At 41.2% G+C, this 21,521-nt stretch overlaps 1 protein-coding gene across 1 annotated transcript in view; it reads right to left on the bottom strand.

Moving 5' to 3' along the window:
• The window catches only part of LOC122810291 (putative solute carrier family 22 member 31), a 522,681-nt gene extending 512,020 nt beyond the window's left edge, over positions 1–10,661 (bottom strand). The window contains exon 1 of the mRNA XM_044081843.1: positions 10,166–10,661. Within this exon, the coding sequence (XP_043937778.1) occupies positions 10,166–10,546 (381 nt within the window). The 5' untranslated portion in view covers positions 10,547–10,661. The remainder of the gene's footprint in view (positions 1–10,165) is intronic.
• Positions 10,662–21,521: the final 10,860 nt, after the last annotated feature.

Raw genomic sequence — 21,521 nt, 5'->3', positions numbered from 1 at the left:
AGCCAACACAGGAATGCAGAAAGCAGATTCTGCCAATAGGGATTATTGCAATTAGGGATACACAGAAAATGCAAGAGAGGGCTTGAATTTACTGGAGGAAGCTGGCAAAGGAACCAATGTATTGGGAAAAAATAATTAGAAAGGAAAACTAAAAAGATGGGAAAGTCCAAGAAGATATTTGAGCTGCAGGATAAAAATTGCTTCCCTATCAGAGATTGATAGAGTATAGGCAAAGAGAAAGGAATACAGAATCTTAAATGAAAGACATGCACTGGTTGAGTTTTTTGTTGAATCTGGGGCAGAGGCTGCTGTTAAAAAGGGATAATTAGTATAAAATATTGCACAATTACTGTAGGAATCAAGAGGAGATCAGAAAACATTGGGAAGAGAGATTAGATAAGCAATTCAAACAATAGGAGGACATATGCAGGTCTCCCAAATATGCAACAAAATCTAGAAGATTTAGGATTTTTGCATGAAGTGGTTGTATAGGTACTTTTGTACCCCAAGCAGACTCCAAAGAATTTTTCCTTGGGTAGATGGCAAATGTTAGAGGTGTAATGGGGAGGAAAGAGATAACTGGGAGTATATTATTTGTGGAGTGTAACGAGTTGGCAAACTTTAAAAATTCCCCACACATTACTCTGGCAGGAATACTGAATGAGCAAATGAGTGTAAGGAAATTATTTTTTGAGCTGGGACACAGGATCTTAATTGCCTATAGTAAGGCCTTGTTAAGTTTATGCCAGAAAAGCATTTACTAGAAAATGGAATTCAAACTCTAAACTGCCTATACTTGAAGTAATGAATATTGTAACAGAGATAAAAGTACAGGGAATAGGGTCTTTAGAAAAGGGCAGGAGTAAATTACATAAAAATGGAAATTGTGGGCACAATACATGTAGAAGTGTTTTGTAGGAGGAATGAGTTTTAAGAGAAGGAAGGAACTGAAAAATTTGTGATGTTGATTTGATTATATTGCATAGAACAATGTATACAACGTATAATTGTTTGTAAACGTGAACGTGTTAATATGGTTGGATTACTTTTATGCAAATGTAACTGCGGTGGTGGTACTGCGGTAGCATTGTCGCCTCACAGTAAGATGTTGTCCTGTTCAATTCTCAGCTAGAGCATCTTCTGTGTGGAGACATGCGTGAATGGGCATACCTTCGTTAAAGGTTGTGCGTCAGGGCCAGCAACTCGGCACATAAAAATCTACTGCCAATCATTAGCGGACCAGAGTTCCGCTGTGGCGACCCCTAACCGGGAAAAGCCAAAAGACACAACAACAACTTTTATACAAATGTAAGTCTGCCTAGGTCACAAGTGATAAGTCAATAAAAGATGTTTTTTTTAAATAAGCAACTAACATGCCCTCTAATTTAATTGTTGCACAGTATATTCTGGCTTCATTTTAAGCTAGCCTAATGAGCAACTGGTTAGTCAGATGTGGCCAGTTCAATATTCTAACATCCAGACTACAGAAACTGTACCTGGAACCAAACAAATAACATCAGCAGCTGCATCTAAAAAGGAGACACAATCAGCTGAACATATCAAACATGTTAATAGGGCAAGGAAACCTGCAATCTGAGCTTCCAGCTATGTAAACAACGTTGTACTACAGCACTTAAATGCATACTACTGACCATTTTCAAGAAGGGTTTGCTCTTACTACCAATTATTTCCATTTCTTTCTAACCTCTGCAGATAAAAGGCTGTAAACTTTCAGGAAATTACAGTGGGATGGTTTCTTATAAAGCTCCCTTAGCTGGAGCTCCTAGCTTTAGAAGACAAAGGAGCAGCTGCACCTTGAATTTTAAATAAAATGTTTTTAATGCTGTTTTATATTATGGCTATTAAAAGAACCGAAACTCTCACGTTTATGCAGGAATGCATAGTTTTATGGTCTGAGCGTGCAGTGTTGGGATGGCTATTTCAAATGTCCATATTTATACATAAATCTCTATATTGCTTTTTAACACATAAAATTTTCAGTACAAGATACTCTGATACACTGCATGATATGACAAACACAAGGCAACAGGAGCAGCATCTCAAATTTGTGGATGCCAGCCTGTACTTGTAGCACCTCTGTTTTTGCTATAACATTTAAAATAATTATCTTTTCAGATAAGAAAAGGTTATCTTTGCTCTGATGTTACAAAAATGCTACTGACATGCTACTGATATTATTCTTATATGTACACAGTTTCAGCCAGTAAAAAGGGGTCACATGAATATGCTGAAAAATGTTAAAAATGTTTAAAAAGGAAAGCAAAATAATGGATCAGGGCCCTTCCCCGCAGCCACCCCCAACCAGCCCCCCTCCCCCAACCAGGCTGGTCAATAATTAAGATCAGGATTTGACTCCAAGTAAAAATCACTTAACCAGACAGTGCTCCTAACTGGGGCATTTCACATGCACACAAAAAAGAATCTACTCACTGGACCAGCTCCATTTAGGGGCTTGGCTGCTGCACACACATGCACATGTACACACACATACACACTTGCCATCTTCTCAGCTTTGTATCCACAGTCCTCCCTGCTTACTGCATGGATGTAATATTTAAATCTCCCACAGTTTTCTAACATGGCTTCTCTCACACAAGCATGCATGTTCATGATGTAGAACGTCTAAGTGTCTTGTTGTGGCATGCATGCTGTCCTGCAAGGTCCTAATGCTGACTGGTTTGCTGTGCCGTGCACTGTCTCTCAAGGTCCTAATGCCAGTTGGTCAGTTACTTATGGAAGGCATGGTTTACTTCTTTATTTACAGGTGATTTTTTTAGTAAAGCCAGGACCAACATGCCCCACCCACTAACATGGGCCCTAGGGAACTGCCCAAGTCATCTAGTGCGGGATCCAGATCTGCTGTTAAATACAAGTGGTGCCCAAACACATCTGCAGTGTACTGTGAAAAAACACAAACACCAGCACCACTCACAAATAAGGAATTTCACGACTATAGAATCCAGTCACAATTCTCACTCACACTCACACTCTCACTCACACTCTACCAGGAAATAATGAACTTAAATCACTGTATGTATAGCTGAAAAATCAACGCAGCACAGCTATTCCTATTTACACTTCATCCATCTACCCTTATACATCCCATTTTTCCTGTTCAGGATTGATAATGCCTATCCCAAGAACTCAGTAGCTGTGAAGTATAGAGATAATTCTGGATGTGATGCCATTCAATTGCTTGTTGCATATATATTAAAATGCACACACACTCATTAAAAAACAAAAACCTCATACAGGCAATTTACAGGACAACCAATTCACTCAATGGTATGGCTTTGTAATGTGGAGCGAAACTGGAACAGTCAATGTGAGCCCATGCAGACTCAGGCAGGGCATACAGATTCTGCACAGAAGGCACCCCAGTACAGAATCAAACCAAAAAAAACAGAAGCTGTGAGGCATCAACTTTGACTGTTGCTCCACGTGTGCATTTCAGTTTAATCGTATGCTATGATTATATGAAAACTTTTAGTCATGAACATTTCAAATTTTCATTTTTTAATAATTTGTTTATTAAAACAGGGGTACTTACGTATTATCGCAACCATATTCTTAACCTGTCATAACTTCTGTTGGTTTCCTGAAACGCTGTCTGTTAACTTAAGAAAGGGTGTGTAAAGTCTTAACTACTATTCTGTTGGCTTGTTTTTTCATGTAGGAAGAGGAATAATGGCAAAATTCCTCTTCCCCGGTAGTCTCCTTTCTCGACTGATAAACATGAGTGCTGCTTGTAAGCGGTTGTTAATGTTGCAAATGATGAAACTCAGCACAATCTCAGCAACATAAGTGGCCCATGTCCAAGCCGTTTAAAGACGTTACATGCCGACAGCATCATCTGTGATTCTTAAAACTGGTACATATTTCTGTAAGTTATTCAGCATTCACAGCACCTGCTGTTATTAGTGTAAGTGGCTGTTGGGAGTAAACAAGTTCAAAGTAACAGAACTATCTGTGTGAAGCGGAAGAATGTTTAACACCCATGCACTTCACAGAGCAAATGAAGAACGGCACTCAGGACTACAAAATTTACCGTTATTGCTCTTCCTGCCTCATACCCAGGGTGACACAGTAATAGCTATTTCTTTACACCCCCTTTTATGGTTAAGAAACGTATTCCCGCACAAACAGAAGGAATTATGCCACTTTGCAAATGTGGTTGCGCTAATACGCAAGTACCAAAACAGGTAAAATCCACAAGGCAAACAATAATGTATGCAACTACAGTTTTAATTCAACTTTGGTCTATTTCTTGTATCAGTACTGCTCTCTAGAGAAAATTACTGGAACTATTGCAATATAATAGGTAAACAATTTCCCCAAATCATTTCAGCTGTACTATTATTTACGCAATAATCCAGGACAGTGCATGGATATATCAGGTTTTACCCACAGTTGGAGTGGTTCAATCATAAGGTTGAAGCCCAAGTGATTAAGCAAAGCCAGCAACAGGTAAATCCTAATATACACACACAAACAGATTACTGCTATTACACATACAATTACATTTAAGAAAGAAATTGCTTGCCTTTCTTAAATAATTTGTATAAGGGCACTTCAGTCTTCTTCCAAGTTGTCTTCCCTAACTTACGTACTGTGCATACATATGGGACTTGCATTTCCACACTTACACTCTACATCTGTGCAGAAGAGACCAAAAATAAACAGAGATTCTGTTTTCTCTAACAGTTAAAGAGATTGAAGATAAACAGCACAAACACATAAGGAAATTTCTCTCTCTTAATTTTGCAGAACGTATCTGATTTTTCTTATATTATGCTCTGTCCCTAAGCATATGCCAATATGTCTAACCGTTCAATAGTATTTTAGCAGCCAGACTTTTTTCTGTTGGTATATACTTGATTTACAACAACCGCATTGGTTTGGTTGTCCAATCAGCATGCTCATTTTTGAATAGTAATGAGCATTTATTGGAAAACACTTTTATATGCAAGTTATTATCTGACTAATGCTAAACTGGGAGCATGGACATAACAGCACGAAATGGTTACAAGATTCATATAAAAATCACTGAAAGAAATCTGAAAAGGTATCATGGTAAAACAGTTTGTATAAAGAAAAAATTATATGGTCAATTAATGCAATAAAAGTGGCATGTTAAAAGACTCTGGGCTAATTTTAATAGACCAGAAACAATTCAAGATTTGTTTATTTTTCTCGAAATATCTATGTTACTTATGTTTATCCCCACTACAGATCATAAAACATACCTAGAATACATGTCAATGTTGGGAGTTATGCAGGGATTTACTTCTAACAGGCCAGGTTTCATTTAATGTGATCAAATGTACAGGCCAGGAGAGGAGCAAATTCTGCAGAACTCCCACCCCTTGCAAGTGACAGATGAGAATTCTACCACTGAAGCGCCAATGCCCTAAAAAAATCCCACGTTACATTGGCCAGGAATCGATTCCAGTGTGATAGGCGAGTATTATAGCTATTACTACCTTGCCAAATTACTTCTACAAAGTGCACAATTATGATTACTGTATTAATAAATCACTGAAGACAGAGTGTCATTCTACCATAAAAACATTACAATAATGAATGAATTATTACTCCTCTCTAAACTCTATGAGGATAGAAGAACAGCCAATAACATATTTTTTCCAGTGGCAACTTAATAAGGACAACTTAGTAAGGGCAAATTGCTTTCAGTCCTGTATTGTTTTTGATAGGATTCTCAGGATTTTAAAGAGTCAGAGTCAGATGCATCTTCCTAAGCAATGACTGGCTTTCTAAATTCAAATTTCACAATTCTTAGCACAGTATAATTATCAGTTTACAAAAGATGTGACAGCTCTACTTGTAGCGGAACAAACTGACATGCAAGAGGCAAAATATAGCAACTGCAAATAAAAGACGAGAGAATGCTTTCCTGCAATAATTCTTAAAGTTAATCATGGGGCATTGCAAACAATGCGTGCACACACACACACACACACACACACACACACACACACACACACACACACACACATATATATATATCTATCATAGAATCATAGGGGCAAGGGTGTAGCCAGGCATACTCTTTGTACTCTACTGATTATACTTTTCTAAGCATCACATCAATATGGATATTTTATCAGGTCATATCATGACTGCAACTGTCTAAATGAATGCCTCCAACAAGTGCTATATTGCTAATCAAAAACAATATATGTGATAACTTTAGGTGGAACAGCTGAAAATGTTTCTACATTTAAGTGCTTGGGGGCAGCATTTTGAGAGATCTGTCCATTTTTAAGGAATATGTGTCCAAAGGGGGGTAGTGCTAAGAGCTTATGACTAAAAAATGGAATTTGCTTGATACACCCCTGCATAGGAGGTTAGCAGACAAATGACCCTAGAGCCTTTTTAAGCCTAGCCATTCCTGCCCCATTTTTCTCAATTATCAATACCCATGGACAAGAATGGTGTTAGTATATGCCTGTGCCTTAGGGCATTTACAAGCTGCCCCTGTCTATAAGGGCATGGGCAAATAGCCAGGGGTAAATTTGTGATTTCTCATCCATTGATTCAAACTGTATTGGAATAAGTTTAGAGAAGAGCTCTGCTTCACAGAAATGGGGAACCTGTTCCAGAAAAAGGGGGAATCTCTGAAATACATACCTGTCCCACCAACATGTTTTGTTTATTTGACAGACGAAGTTTAGATCCTTAGATCAGGTAATTCTAGTGCTGTTTGCTTTGCAAATGTGTTGCAGATCCATCAGGGATGGGTCAAAGAATGCCTTAAATATTAAGCAAAAATCATCCCTCATTAGTCTGTAGGAGACAGAGTACAGAGACAGGGTTTAAGGTGGCCCTCAATGGACATGCTCTTTACACCCAGTATTCTTTTAATAAGGAGCATCTGTGGACACCCCAGCTGTAGCAAACGCCTGGTCAGGTACATGCCTAAGGATGCACTGTACTCAATCACTGGTTTAGTAAGGACTGAATATAGTGTCTATATGATAGCCTTAGATAAATAAATAAATGTATGTATTTATTTATTTATTTAACATTTGTTTACTGGGAAAGTCAGACTTGGAATGAAGCCAATTTTCAGTGAAGAGATGAATACATACACTATAATTAAGATATTAACTGTAGACTTTGTAGAAAGGTCACATGCATTAAGCTTTCTCCTCAGCTGCTGCCAAGGGAACCCATCTTTACCTATCAGTACATAAAGCAAAATCAAAGTATAACCACTGTTAAAAAAATAAATGACAAAATCATTCTGCATAGGTGTGCTTTCTTTATTACCTAGTGTACAACTAGTCTGGGAAAGCGCCTCACTACAAAGAAAAATAGCTTTTAATAGAATTAACAAGACTTTTGGTGAGAGAGACTAACTCAAATAGATAAACATAAATCAAAAGTGGTGCTACTTCAGCAATTTATCGTTCTAAATGTGTTTCGTTGCTTTACAGAGTTCAGGATCAAATCCCTCATTCATTACACAAAAGTGGCAGGATAGTCTGATTCCATCTTTCATTTTTGTTGTCAAGGTCATCCCAGGTAGGAAATGAAACAAACTGTTGGCAGAACTCAACTTACACCCCCAACTTCATCCAGAGCTCCCTAGAGCAAGGAGCCATGCCTTACTCCTGACACTAGAATCATGCTTTCCCGGGAAAAGCTCCTAAAAAAACTGTACTGCTATCATGGGAAGCATATCCAATTACTTACCTGATAAAGTCAAAACAAAAATTGCTAAGTTTGCCATAAATATTAAAACCTGCCTTAAAAACAAAACCACAGTGAATATAACACAGAACTTAACATAAACACAGCCCCATGTCTGTTTTAATTTGTTCTTCTCGAATTACATCTCTTATAGTTTTCATCCATTTGCAAACTACACCAATACTCATTAAGAAATAATTTTAAGCCACACGTCTTTACCATTAGATTCTCCATAGTGCTCTTACTAAAAATATCATATCTACTTTGTCATTACTAGCCAGCCTTCAAATTGAACAAAACAGTTAAATACAGAAACTGCACAAACAAGACAGATACCCATGTTAACCTGCATATCCATTCAACTTGACTGAGATAACATATATTATAACCTAAGTATTCTCTTTTTCAGCACCTGTTATACATCTGTACATACAAATACTGGATACAGAAACCACTTAATCAATGGATGCTTTACTTTTGCTGTACATGTATTTTCTTCTCTGCAAAATTCCCTTACCTTACATTTTCCCCATCAGACTTGCTGCTGTATCCCTCCCTTCATGATTAAAGTATATAATGTGTCATTCAAACTATTGCATGTAAACAATGTACAATAACAGACAGAAAATAGCAAAGTGTACATACAATACTTGCTTGCCCCCCCCCCCCCGTCTAACTGTGTTATTAGGATTGTCAAACCTTTTCAATTCTTCTTGGCCAAAATCAGTGTTCTATCCTGGTTAACAAATGGAGTAAATAAATGCGTACAGGTTTCCTTTGTGGTCAATTTAGTCTGTACTTCAATTTCCTGTATATTTCCAACTGTCCTCTGCTGTAAATTCAACCTGTATTATAAATAACTGTACATCTATACATAGTAGCATACTAACGATTTGTACACACTTGTCTACTGGCTTATATGACTGTAAAGTCTACATTTCATTTTTACTGTAATGCATGGGCCTCCCCCCCCCCCGGGACTCTGCTGGAAATGGATAGTTCTGCACAGACTTTTTATCCTGCTAAACAATTGGAAATAAATAAATAACTAAACAGATAGATGATTCTTTCCTCAGCTATTTACACTGTCATATCATATTAAACTGGATAACGAACACTCATACATACATACCAGATATGACCAAAGTACCCTTTCAGACATCATATTGTTATATTAGGGCGACTGTCCCCAACTACCTAGCCTTTTATCCTGACACAAGACTCCTAGGATTTTCAGCTTATCAAATATCTTGCATACCCAAAAACACTGCACAGGTAATAAAGTCCACATCTCTTTCCTCTCATGCACCTGAAACAAACACATTATAAATCAAAGCTGACAAAAAAAAAAAAGTATCAATGTGTACTTACCAATCTACCAAACACATGGAAATCTCTAAATTACATACTGGCAGGTATTAACTCTCTGTAAATGTCTTCTGTTATACAATACACTACATTTCTTACTTTCTGTCACTTCCATAAAGTACACACCTAAAGAACAAATGGGTTTTATATCAGATGTGGCACCATCACCACCTATACCCAGTTCATATCCTGATCCTCCCCAAACATCTTCAATCTATGACTTGTATGGTCACCATGGATTTTCCTCAGCTCGATGAGTTTGTTTTTTCCTTTGAAAAAATGTGTTTATCCTACTTCCCATCAATCTGAGATTTTGAAATGGAAAGGTCTGCAGCAATGGGAGCACTGCGTCTAAATTACTGTATATAAAAAGTGTTTTCCTGTATGACTTACTGATTTGGACACAAAAATAACCCGTAAATGCTCACTGAACTTGCTGTACAATGCTTTCCTCTCTAGTATATAAAACGGTGCTGTGTTTTTTTAATCTGTAAATTACTCCTTTGAAGTCTGGGTGCTTTTCTTACAAGGTTTCCTCTGAAAATGTGTGCTGCCCAGTAGGGATAACCCTGGATAACCTGAGTGACAAAACACATAAATAAATATAAACACAGTGAAATACTTCAAACAGAGTTTTATTTTCAATTGTTCCAAGGCTGAGAAACTGATTATGTGAAAGCCCTATATAACCTGCATCAAACTTAGCAAAACAGTCAAGAGTCCAAACAAAGTTGGTTTAAAAAGCCCTCCTTCTCCGAGCCAGAGGTACAGATATTCTTTTCTAGGATGATTCCGAAACACCACAGCCACACCGGAATGTGATCAATCAACGACTGCTATTTTGGAGTCACGACCTGATACAGCAGCCACAATCCCCTTCGCACACTAACTAACGTGCACACTCTGGGAATGTTACTTGTACATATTTCAGAAACACGGGCATCACTTCTAAACAAACAGTGCACTGCCTTACAGCCGCAGCATGACTTCACACAGAGTTCCTGCTGCCTTTACAAGTCAAGTTCAATGACACTAATAAGGTGTACCCGCTCCCACCTACCTTGGTGACAACGTTATTATCCAAGCCTGCCACAGCTCCATAATCCCAGCCACGGGTGCATGGTACAAGACTACGGTTGTTTAACAGCTCCTCCGCTGTACCCTCAATACTAGCCCCGTACCGGTAGAGCTGACAGCGCCGCAGCTCCTCTTTCACGGGCAGGCTAACGTTCCGCAGCGCTTCCACCGTCAGGTTGTGCAGCCACGCGGGGAGCAGTTCTACGTCAGGTCTGCACTCGTGCGTCGGTACCCATGTAAAGAACAGCTCGCTATAGAAGCTAAGTGCCAAAACGATGTTAGGGACCCAGGTGATAGCCGCTAAACGCCAATTATGTCGGCCAAAACCACCCGTTCTTGGTACCACCTGGCTATCAAAATCCATGCCTCGGCGATCAGTAAAACATACAAACACCAACACCTTTCACACGAAACTTCTTAACAAATCTCTCTCATTATGATACAACATTGAGTTGACACAGGGAGGCAATACCGTCAGCAGTCAAAGGGAGGTGTCTAAATATTAGTTACAGGTGGTGGGCGGGGATATTTACATAATTTGGGTGGAGACTATGGACGGGGGCCGTAATATAAGGTGGGAGGCTGGACGTGCTGCACTTTTTTTTAACCCCCCCCCCCCCAATACATTTCAACCAAACAGGGACTGGTGGAACACTTTTGAAATATTAATACTGCCAACTGGTGGCATAGGTAGAAAAAGGGAATGCGGATTAACATACATTTTCTGAAGTAAAACAAGTCTAGACTTTAGAGCTCTAATTATTTTGATTATTAAGTGTAATTCACAATTTGTTTCTCAAAAAATCATCAATTTTAGGAGGGATTAATACAAAATATAATCGTTATTTTCTTCTTTGAATTCCATGTTATGAGCTCCCTTTCCGTACAGGCTGTACTCCTTTCATGCATGCAGACTATACAGCTAATAGTACTTTTTTTTTTTTTTACATTAGTAGTGGGTCATAGGCACCTGCCTTGTAAGAGTTAAGGGTAAGCTTGCACCCATACAAAAAGAGATGCACTGTTTACTTTTTACCTTTTCTCATTCAGTCTCCTATCGTACTTCTCAAGACATCCTAAAGCAATGCAGCAATTGTCTCATGTATACTGACAACCACTTACTCCTGAAACAAATATGTGAGAGATGTAGTTGCACTACAAAATTGGAGGCAAGATTCTCACATAAGGGCAAATCGAATGCCAAACAGGTTGTCAGCACACAAACACTAAATAAGGGCATGACACATGAACTCATATATGTGGAGGTACTCACTAGTAATTTACCAAAAGATCAGAGGCCTCCCAAATGGAAACCACTTGCACACATAACAATGCAGAAAACAACCATGACACATAACACACACACACACACTAGTGTCTCAACAAATAAACCCATAAGGTGTAACACCGCAAAACATAATGTATTAGTCATAGGTGACTCCACTGTGAGACACATGGATGTTCCCCCTCACCAGGGTAGAAAAGGAGTGGGTTTTGGTTAGCTGCCTGTCAGGTGCCAAGATACATCAAGTCACTCAAGCACTCAAGTCACTCAACCGCAAGTACCAGTATGACTCCATTATAGTCCATGCGGGGGCGAATGACTTGAGACGTACCACACTGGACTATATGAAGAGATAAAGACAGACATGACTGAGCTCTCAGATTATGTGTCACAGGCAGTTATAAGCCTAGCTTTGACTTGTACAAGGATGATGCCACAGTACAAACAAAAATTATTAATTTTAACAACTGGCTTAGCTTACAAGGTACTGCTGCTTAATGCTAGGAGTCTAAACAAGAAACTACACTCCCAGGAAGTACTCCTCACTTTGGAAGATGCTGATGTCTGTGCAGTCACCAAGACATGGTTCAAAGGAGCAGAAAGCACCCAAGCTATGCAGGGCTACAATGCCTTCCATACGTTCAGACCACAATCTGAGCGTGAAAGAACCAAATGTGTATCCATCTTCATTAATGATAAGTACACCTCGAGACTGGTCAAACAGTATCTTGAAATACTCCATGTCGAATTAATTATAGGCAAAGCCCCCTACCACATCATAACTAGCAATAGGTCCCCTACCATGAAAAAGGAAAAGCACAGCACATACTTGGAGTTACTGGAGTAAGTTGCCATACAGACCAACACCTTACTCATGGGTGATTTTAAGTATCCTACCATTGACTGGGAAACATACATGACCACAAACATGCTGGCTCAGAGGTTCAAATGTTCTGGACATAGTACTCAATAACATGGGTGAGCATTGAGCCCCCCCCCATGCTCTCCCTGGCAATATCGGACCATAAATCAGTCTTGCTCATTGTAATTATAAGATCAGATATCCTGTCAGGCTCAAAAATTCTTAAGAATTTTTCAAAGACAAATTACCTCCTACTATGTGATGGTATAAGAAGTTTCAAAGCCCCCTCAAATGCAGATAACATGGACTGCTATGTAGAGGTGTACATCAATGCCCTCTACAACTACTTAAGCAGGGGTCTATATTATAAGCGCGAACACTTAGGTTGTCGAATACAGCATGATCGACACCTATTAAGCGAACGCACAGTTCACTGAAACCTCAAAACATGGAAATACACATCACCAAATTGTTTTGTTTGGCCAACACCGTTCCACCCAGTGACAAAAATAAAACATACTTCCCACTACACCACTCGCTACACAGTACCCACCCAAACAAAATAAATAAACCACATACATACACTAACCTAAACCCTACTTCTAACCCTACACTAACCCTTACATACATTACTGTCTATGCACTTACCTTAACCCGCACCCTAACCCTAAGGTCCGTAACTATCGCACACTTTCCTTAATAAGCTATACCCAAACAAAATAAATAATCCACACACATACACTTAACAAAACCCTACTTCTAACCCATACATGCATTACTATCTATGCACTTACCTTAACCCGCACCCTAACCCTAAGGTCCGTAACTATCGCACACTTACCTTACGGAGCTATACTGCAGAAGGACCAACTATGCCGAATCGGAATTTCAAATTTCATGGTTTCCGGCGTTCGGTGTACTTGCAGTTTGCTTTATAGGTGTCGATCATGCTGTATTCGACAACCTAAGCGTTCACGCTTGCAATATAGACCCTTAAGCAGTTGTATAGAATTTGCTGTACCTGACTGGATTAAAATCACATCTTTCTGAAAAAAACAACACACTCTGGTGGCAACCCTAATATAAACAGACTATACAACAAGAAAAACTAATGTCCAAGAACAAGAGGCACCTACCTCAGCAGAGGAAGAAATCTCTCTCTAGTTTAAACAAACAGATTAGAGATCTTGTCAAGTCCTCCACAGCTAATTACAAAGCAAAAAAAGCCTCCCTAGCTAAGGATAATCACAGGGCATTCTTTAACTATGTCTAAAATCTAAAAGGGAATACCCAGCTATGAGCGGAACTGGTTGTGTTTGGCACCACCCATATTCAGCTGGCAGTAGTAGCCAACCTACTGACAGATATGGAGCAAACTTCACCTCCCCGTCACCTCCAGTCTTCCCCCAAAGTATACATGCCACCATTCCTCAGCCTATTATCTCAAGAGAGCAGGTCATCTCATTGCTCTCCAAGGCAAAAAAGACAGCATCAATAGGACAGACAACATCCCAGGTTGCCTTTTAAACAACTTGAAACATGATCTAGCAGACCCACTTGGATCTCTGTTTAACCACAGCCTGCAAACTGGCTATCTTCCGGCTGAATGGAGGACAGCAACAGTAATCCCTCTGCACAAAGGGGGACCATCAACTGATCCTGAGAATTATAGGCCCATAAGCTTGACTAACCTAATCTGCAAGGCCATGGAAAGAATCATTATGAACCTTATTAACAAGGACATAGGTATTCTCCAAACTCCTGACCCAACCCAGTTCAGATTTGTTAAAGGTAGAGCATGGCTGTTAAACATGGTTGACTTCTTTGATAAAGTCACCAAGGCCCTGGATGAGGGAAAAGACAGTGCATACCACCTATCCTGACCTAGCCAAGGCATTTGACACAATCCCCCACTCAGGTATTATATAGAAACTTTCCCGTTTGGGAATTAACCCCTACATTACCAGATGGGTAGCCAGCTGGCTCACCGACAGAACACATACTGTCAAAGTGTGTGACTTCACCTCTAGCAAAAGACCAGTCACCAGTGGCATACCACAGGGTTCTGTGTTAGGCCCCTTACCATTCAGAATTTATTTCTCAGAAGTTCCAGCAAACTTGGATGGCCTATGGCTGACCAAGTTCACTGATTGTAAATTGGGATCAATAACTGAGTCACCAAACGATGCTGCAGACAGGGATAACGCAGACAAATGTTTGGTGCCAAAGCCACAGATTAAAGCTAAATGCAAAAAAATGCATTATTATTCCCTTTGGGAAAACTGACAACCCTACTAATTACATTATAAACAGCACCCCCTAAGTGTAGACCTAGTGGTACATGATCTGGATACTCAGGTTGATAGTAATGTGAAATTTGACCACCAAGTATCCACAGTAATAAGGAAATCCTTCTATTTAGCACATTTTACAAGTAAAGGTATCACACCTAGATCTGCGAATGTTATAATTCAATTATACTCAGCCCTCAACAGACCAATAATTCAATATAATGCTCCCTTTTGCATGCACCTCACCAGACACCTACAACAATTGGAGAGACCGCAGAGGTTTCTCACCAAGAAATTACAGGGTACACAAATCAAGTCTTATACAGAAAGACTGAAAGCCCTGTCACTGTATTCTGTCTCCTACAGGTTGCTAAGGGGTGACCTGTGCCTGACTTACAGGGAAGTCTCTGACCCGGGCCTGATGGAAATGCTACACATTCATAAATCAAACTGCATAAGGGTCACTCGCTCTAGGGATCTTAACCTAGCCACTGACATGAACAAGTCACGCTGGAGAGACAGATACATACTCCCAGAGACTGCCACTTTTCTGGAACAAGTTTCAAATTTACATGAAACAGAGCCCCTCCCTGACCCTCTTCAAATGTAACCTAGATCAATGGATGGGTGACCACAACTTCACTCCTGGGGTGGCTCCCATGTCCTTCCTGGACAGAGGAAGTCTGTATTAACTACCCTAGACCCTTACCTCTGTGAACTTTACTGACTTAACCACCAACAACTGGGACAACTCAGGATAAATATGGCTAGCTTTGTAAGGGCTCTAGGGCTGTTAGCCTAGTAATCTTCTATGAACCTATGAACAATATAGAAGTATGAAACTCTAGTATTTGCCATTATTCTCTGGGTGCGCATATATATATATATATATATATATATATATATATATATATATATAGAGAGAGAGAGAGAGTGGATAGAGGGGAGAGAGAGACTCTTTTTCTGCTCCTTCCTACTTTATTCTTGCTGTCTATAACCCCAGTGCTTCACATCTATTGCCATGTCTACCAGATGTTCTATACACCTCAGATTAACTTTATATACTGGCTGGAGCCAACATAGTACCCAACTGCATCCTAAGGTCTCTGGCACTAATCATCTGTCAGAGAAGGGTTTTATTCATATGGCTTACCCTGTTTTCTACCCACCTTCCCAAAGTATGCACTGACTATCCCTCAGGAACATGCAATGGATTGTCCATGCCAAACTGCTCAGCACTTTTGCACCAAGCTGATGTCTATAAGTCACCCAGACTCTGAGCAGAAGCAGATTGGGATTGGCTTCTAGGACTCCACTAGGAAGCTCCACCACTCTGTGTGCCCGTGTACATTTGAATCCACCAGCCCAGCACAGAACCACCCATCTTCCCTGCCAATGCCTCAGGTATCTGACCTGCTAATTGAACCCAGGTCACCTGGGCTGTAGTAAGGGCTTTAGTCCTTTATGCCATGGGAATGTCCTGCAAAATGTTTGGACACTTGAGAGATATGTATCTTATTGAGGTAGAAAAACAATTTTACCATAACTGAGTGCTAGAACATTTCAGCTAAAACAATATCTTCTGAAAATGTTAAACCTAAACTGTATTACATGCAGGTTCAGGGACCCAAGTTAATCCGGAACTTCTAATTTACCACCTGTGTGGAGGAGAAGACTATGTTTTTTATATATCTGTGTGAGTTTCCTCCAGGTATTCTAGTATCTTCCCAACTCCCTGTTACATGCTAGTTAAATTGCTGCTCTAAACTATCAATGTTTATTGCCTGTGATAAAGATGGGGCATACCCTGATATATCTTTTAACCCCCACCCTCCCCAGCAAGCCTTATAACTGTGTCATCATATATATGCAGCACATTTACAGCAAAACTTTCAACTGTCCAGATTTTTGCAGATTGTTCAGATTCTTGCCTCATATTTTTAGTCTGTTCCTCATAAAATTTGTAGTTTTATAGCAAATCACTAAGAATTGAAGTCACTAAATAATGACATACTGTGATGACCGTGCCCTGGCCCAGCAATCAAGGAGCCTCAATCCTCACCACTAACACAAGGGAGGTCGTCTTCTAGAAGAGGAAAGGATAACTAATATACACAGTAAAGTACAATTTCCCTTAAGTGCACACAGAGATCACAGTCAGTCTGGGGCTGGTTGCTCCCTTGCTCTCCAGGTCCCCAATAAGACTCCCCACTGGCACAGCTATAGGGTCCAGATCTCAGCCTAGCTGGCAAGCTAACCTCCAGTACCCTTGCTGTCCAACCAGTGCTTCATGTCCCTGCCCAGGTAGCTGACACACCACACACACACTTTGAGAAGAGGTTATACAACCACACAGACCCTCCTGGGAAAAAGGCTGGCACAGGTTCTCCAGCTGTGCCCCTTTACCCAGGCTATACAGTAGTAATTACTGCCACCACCAGCTAATAAATATCAGCTACTCAAAGACCCTTAAAAGGGTGTCCAATTATTACTGTGCAATATTATTATCCAATAGTAGTATGACTAACAGTCAAGGCTCACTTTAGAGTGGCCTATTACAGTAACCTCTATAAATATACAATGTACTCTAGAGCTTATCTCCTCACAAATCAGCCACAGGTAGAAGGGTTTAAAAATATTTAATAATAAATAATTAAAACACAAGACAAAACTACTACACCACAGAGATATCTAAGAGTTCAGAGATCACACAGACTTAAAATAATACAGTAGGACAGGTCTGATTTCAAAGAAAAATACCTAATTAATCTTTACTAGCTTTAACTATTCCTACAAGAAATCACAGTGCTAAAACTTACATGTGAGCACAAGGCAGAGTGTTGGTAAAATAGATATCCAAGATCAAAATGCTTTTTTGTCTCTTGTCAGAAATAGTATTTAAACATTACTCACAAACATGTCTCTAAGGCCCTCCCAAAATTACATCATTTTTGACACTTAGGTTTTCCGAGTATTCATGTTGCATCATCTTAACACCTGGTCTGAGTTCTCAGGCTACAAACTGCATTATTTAGCTATCTAACACCTGCGCAGAAACTTAAAACAATAGAGGGCATATCACATGTACATTCTAAAAGAAACCAGAGCAATAAAGCACATTCCACATCTAAATTCTGGTCATAAAGTTTAGCCTTAAAACAATGGGCATGAAATCTTCGTCCAGCTCCCCTGGAGCCAAATTCTAACATTAAAGGGTACAACATGCTTCACTGGGCCAGTAGAGTGCAATGTTGTCACATATTTTGCAGTTCCACATTTCACAATATTCTTTTACATTCAAGAAAGCATGCCTGTATTTTACATTTATTTACAAATGCCAGAATTATATATCAAACTCTATTTGACTAGGCAGGCAGCCTTCATCCATCTCTCCCCAATTGTCACATCTCCCCCCCCCCCCCCGGGGAACTCAAGCAAGTTTTTCAAGTGCCCCTTAAGAAACATTGCTTGAGAGTGTCAGGTCTACCTGGGTGTACCTCACCCCATTCCCTGTCTTGAGCCCATCTGCATTGGCATTGCTACTCCCACTGCGGTGCTGTACTGACATATTATATGCTTGCAACCCCAGACTCCATCTTAGCAACTTGGCATTTTGCTGACTGGCTCTGTTTAATCATGTTAGAGGGTTGTGATCTGTCATCACAGTGAATTTCCCTCCATACAGATAAGGCTGAAGTTTTTGTAGTGCCCACACTATGGCTAGACATTCCTTTTCGACTGCTGCATAGCATTCCTCCCTGGGTTGGAGCCTATGACTGAGGTAAACCACTGGGTGCTCTTCTCCCTCTGAAGAAACCTGGCTAAATACAGCCCCCACCCCATAGTTTGAAGCATCCACCTGCACAAGAAATTATTTGCTATAGTCTGGACTGGCTAACACAGGGGGTCCTCCCAAAGCTTCCTTAAGCTTCTGAAATGTCTGCTCACATGCTGGGGTCCACACTACCTTATCTGGCCTGGTCTTCCTTGTCAGGTCTGTGAGGGGATCAGCTATGGTACTATAACTGGAAACAAACTTTCTGTAGTACCCTGCTGTCCCCAAGAATGCCCTCACCTGCTTTTTGGCAACAGGTACAGGCCATGCCTGAATGGCTTCCACTTTGGCAGGTTCTGGCCTTATCTTACCACTCCCCACTCTATGTCCTAGGTAGAAGACCTCTGCCATACCCACCTGACATTTGCTCGGCTTAATGGTCAACCCGGCCCTCTGTAGTCTGCCCAGCGCCTTCCTGACATGCTGAAGGGGCTCTTGCCAGGAATGGCTGTAGATAGCAATATCATCCATGTAAGCAAGGGCAAACACTCCTGCTCCTGCTAAGATATGATCTACCAGCCTCTGGAAAGTCACTGGGGCATTCTTTATCCCAAAGGGCATCTTTGTGAACTCATACAAGCCAAAAGGAGTAACAAAGGCTGACTTCTCTCTAGCACTGGGCGTCAAGGGAACCTGTCAGTAACCCTTGGTAAGATCAATGGTTGTAAGATACTTAGCCCCACCCAGCTGCTCTAGGGCCTCATCTGTCCTAGGCATGGCGTAAGCATCCGACTCTGTGTGACTATTTAATTTCCTGTAATCCACACAGAACATGTTGCTGCCATCCATCTTCAGCACCAACACCACTGGTGAGGCCCAGGGACTGTTGGACTCTTGAATCACCCCTAGTTCCAACATCTCCTGTACCTCTTCCCTCAGAGTCTGTTTGACTCTCTCAGGCACCCTATAAGGGGCCTGCCTAATAGGCCTTTGGGGTCCTGTATCCACCTGGTGCTTGCACCAGGTGGGTGCACCCTGGTTTCCCAGTGAACATGCCCCCAAACTCCTGCAACACTGCTCGGATTTCTTGAACCTGGGTAGAAAATAGCTGTTGGGACATTGCTACCCCTTTCACTGAGGTGTCAGCCTGAGCCTCACTGAGGAGATCAGTCACAAAATCTCTCTCAGACTCCTCCTGCAATCCACTGCAAATGCTCGGTACAAGGGCCTCCCTATCATGGTAAGGTTTCATCATGTTAACATGGTACAATTTGTGCCCCTGCTGTCTGCCTAGCACTTCCACCATGTAGTTAACATCACTTACCTTTCTTACCACCTTGTGGGGTCCCTCCCAAGCTGCCTGCAACTTGTTGTGTCTGACAGGAATGAGAACCATCACCTGCTGCCTTACAGCATACTCTCTAGCTTGAGCATTCCTGCCATACCACACCTTTCTCTGTTGTTGGGCTTCTGCCAGGTTCTCCTGGGCCAGGCCCATGAGTTCCCTGAGCCTTGTCGTGAAGTTCAGGACATATACCACAACAGACTCCTTGTGAGACTCACACTCACCTTCCCACTCATCTCGAGTTAAATCTAGAGGTCCCCTCACCCTATGCCCATACAGCAACTCAAAGGGTGAAAAACCTGTGGATTCCTGGGGAACCTCTCTGCAAGAAAACAACAAATGGGGCCAATATTTGTCCCACTCCCTCTTAAACTCATCTGCAAATGCCCGTAGCATGGACTTGATTGTAGAGTTTAACCTCTCAACAAGACCATTAGTCTGGGGATGGTAGGGGGTGGTCTTCATGTGCTTCACCCCACAGGACTTCCACAGACATACCAGCAGTTATGACATAAAATTGGCACCTCTGTCAGACAGTATTTCCTTTGGGAAACCTACCCTGCTGAAAATCTCTAGCAAAGCATTTGCCACCCTCTCTGCTTCAATGGAGGACAAAGCCACTGTCTCAGGGTATTGTGTAGCATAATCTACAATCACTAAGATATACTTCTTCCTGTGGAACTTGGGTTATTCAGAGGACCCACAATATCCATAGCTACCCTCTGAAATGGCTCCTCAATCACAGGCAAAGGCATCAAAGGAGCTCTCACCTTGTCTCCTGCCTTGCCCACCTTTTGGCAATGCTCACAGGTCCTGCAGTACCCTGTTACATTTCTGGAAATTCCAGGCCAATAGAAGTTTTGCATAATATGCCTCTTTGTACTTTTTATGCCCATATGACCTGCAAAGGGAATATCATGGGCTATGGCTAGAAGCGCTAGACGGTAAGCTCTAGGCACTACCAACTGCTGTACTCTCTCACCTTCTAGCCCTTCCTCAGTGGTCCACTCTCTGTACATTAACCCTTTGTTCCAATATACAGATTCCCCCTTCCCTTGAGAATCAGGTGCCTCCCTAGCTACCTGCCTCAGGCCTTGCAATGTAGGGTCTGAGAGCTGAGCCTGTCTCAAGTCTCTCCTTGTAAACCTTCCCAGCTCCCCTTCCACAGGAAGTCTGGCATCCTCTGACAATGGTGCCTCACTGTCAGCCTGGGTACTACTACTCACCTCTACCTTTGCAGTTACCCTGTCCAAGGGAACATCAGTACCCACAAGCAGCTGTGGCTCACATTCAGTCTCACTGCTACAGTGTAGCTCACTCCCTGAAGTAACCACCTCAGCAGTCCTGGCTGCAAGTAAGCAGTCTGTCTGGGTCTCCCCCAGGCTACCAGACCCACATGATTGTCTCTTAGCCTCACTGCTTTTAACTGCATAAGTACATGGTACTGCCTCATCCAAATCTTTCCCTCTAAGGACATCTGCAGGATGGTAGTTTGATACCCCTGTTGTCTCTAGACAACACACTGTTGGCATTTTGACTTTCCCACTTACTGGCTCTTTCATCTTTTGTTCTGCACCTTGCCTCCATGGACATCTGTATGCCACATGGCCCCACTGGTTGCATTCAAAACATTTAACCCTAGCTCCTGGATGTGTACCTGGACTATTGGCTTCCCCTGCTACTGGAAGATTCTGTTGGGGCAATTTGTGCTGCCCACCATGGATTCCTTTAGTCCCATGAGCAGTACTGGGGGTCCCTTTCCTGTGCAGGGCTGCCCTCCT

Source organism: Protopterus annectens, chromosome 8.part1 (assembly GCF_019279795.1).
Source record: "Protopterus annectens isolate FY-2018-M chromosome 8.part1, PAN1.0, whole genome shotgun sequence".
NCBI lineage: Eukaryota > Metazoa > Chordata > Ceratodontiformes > Protopteridae > Protopterus > Protopterus annectens.
This window is presented reverse-complemented; position numbering and strand designations above follow the sequence as displayed.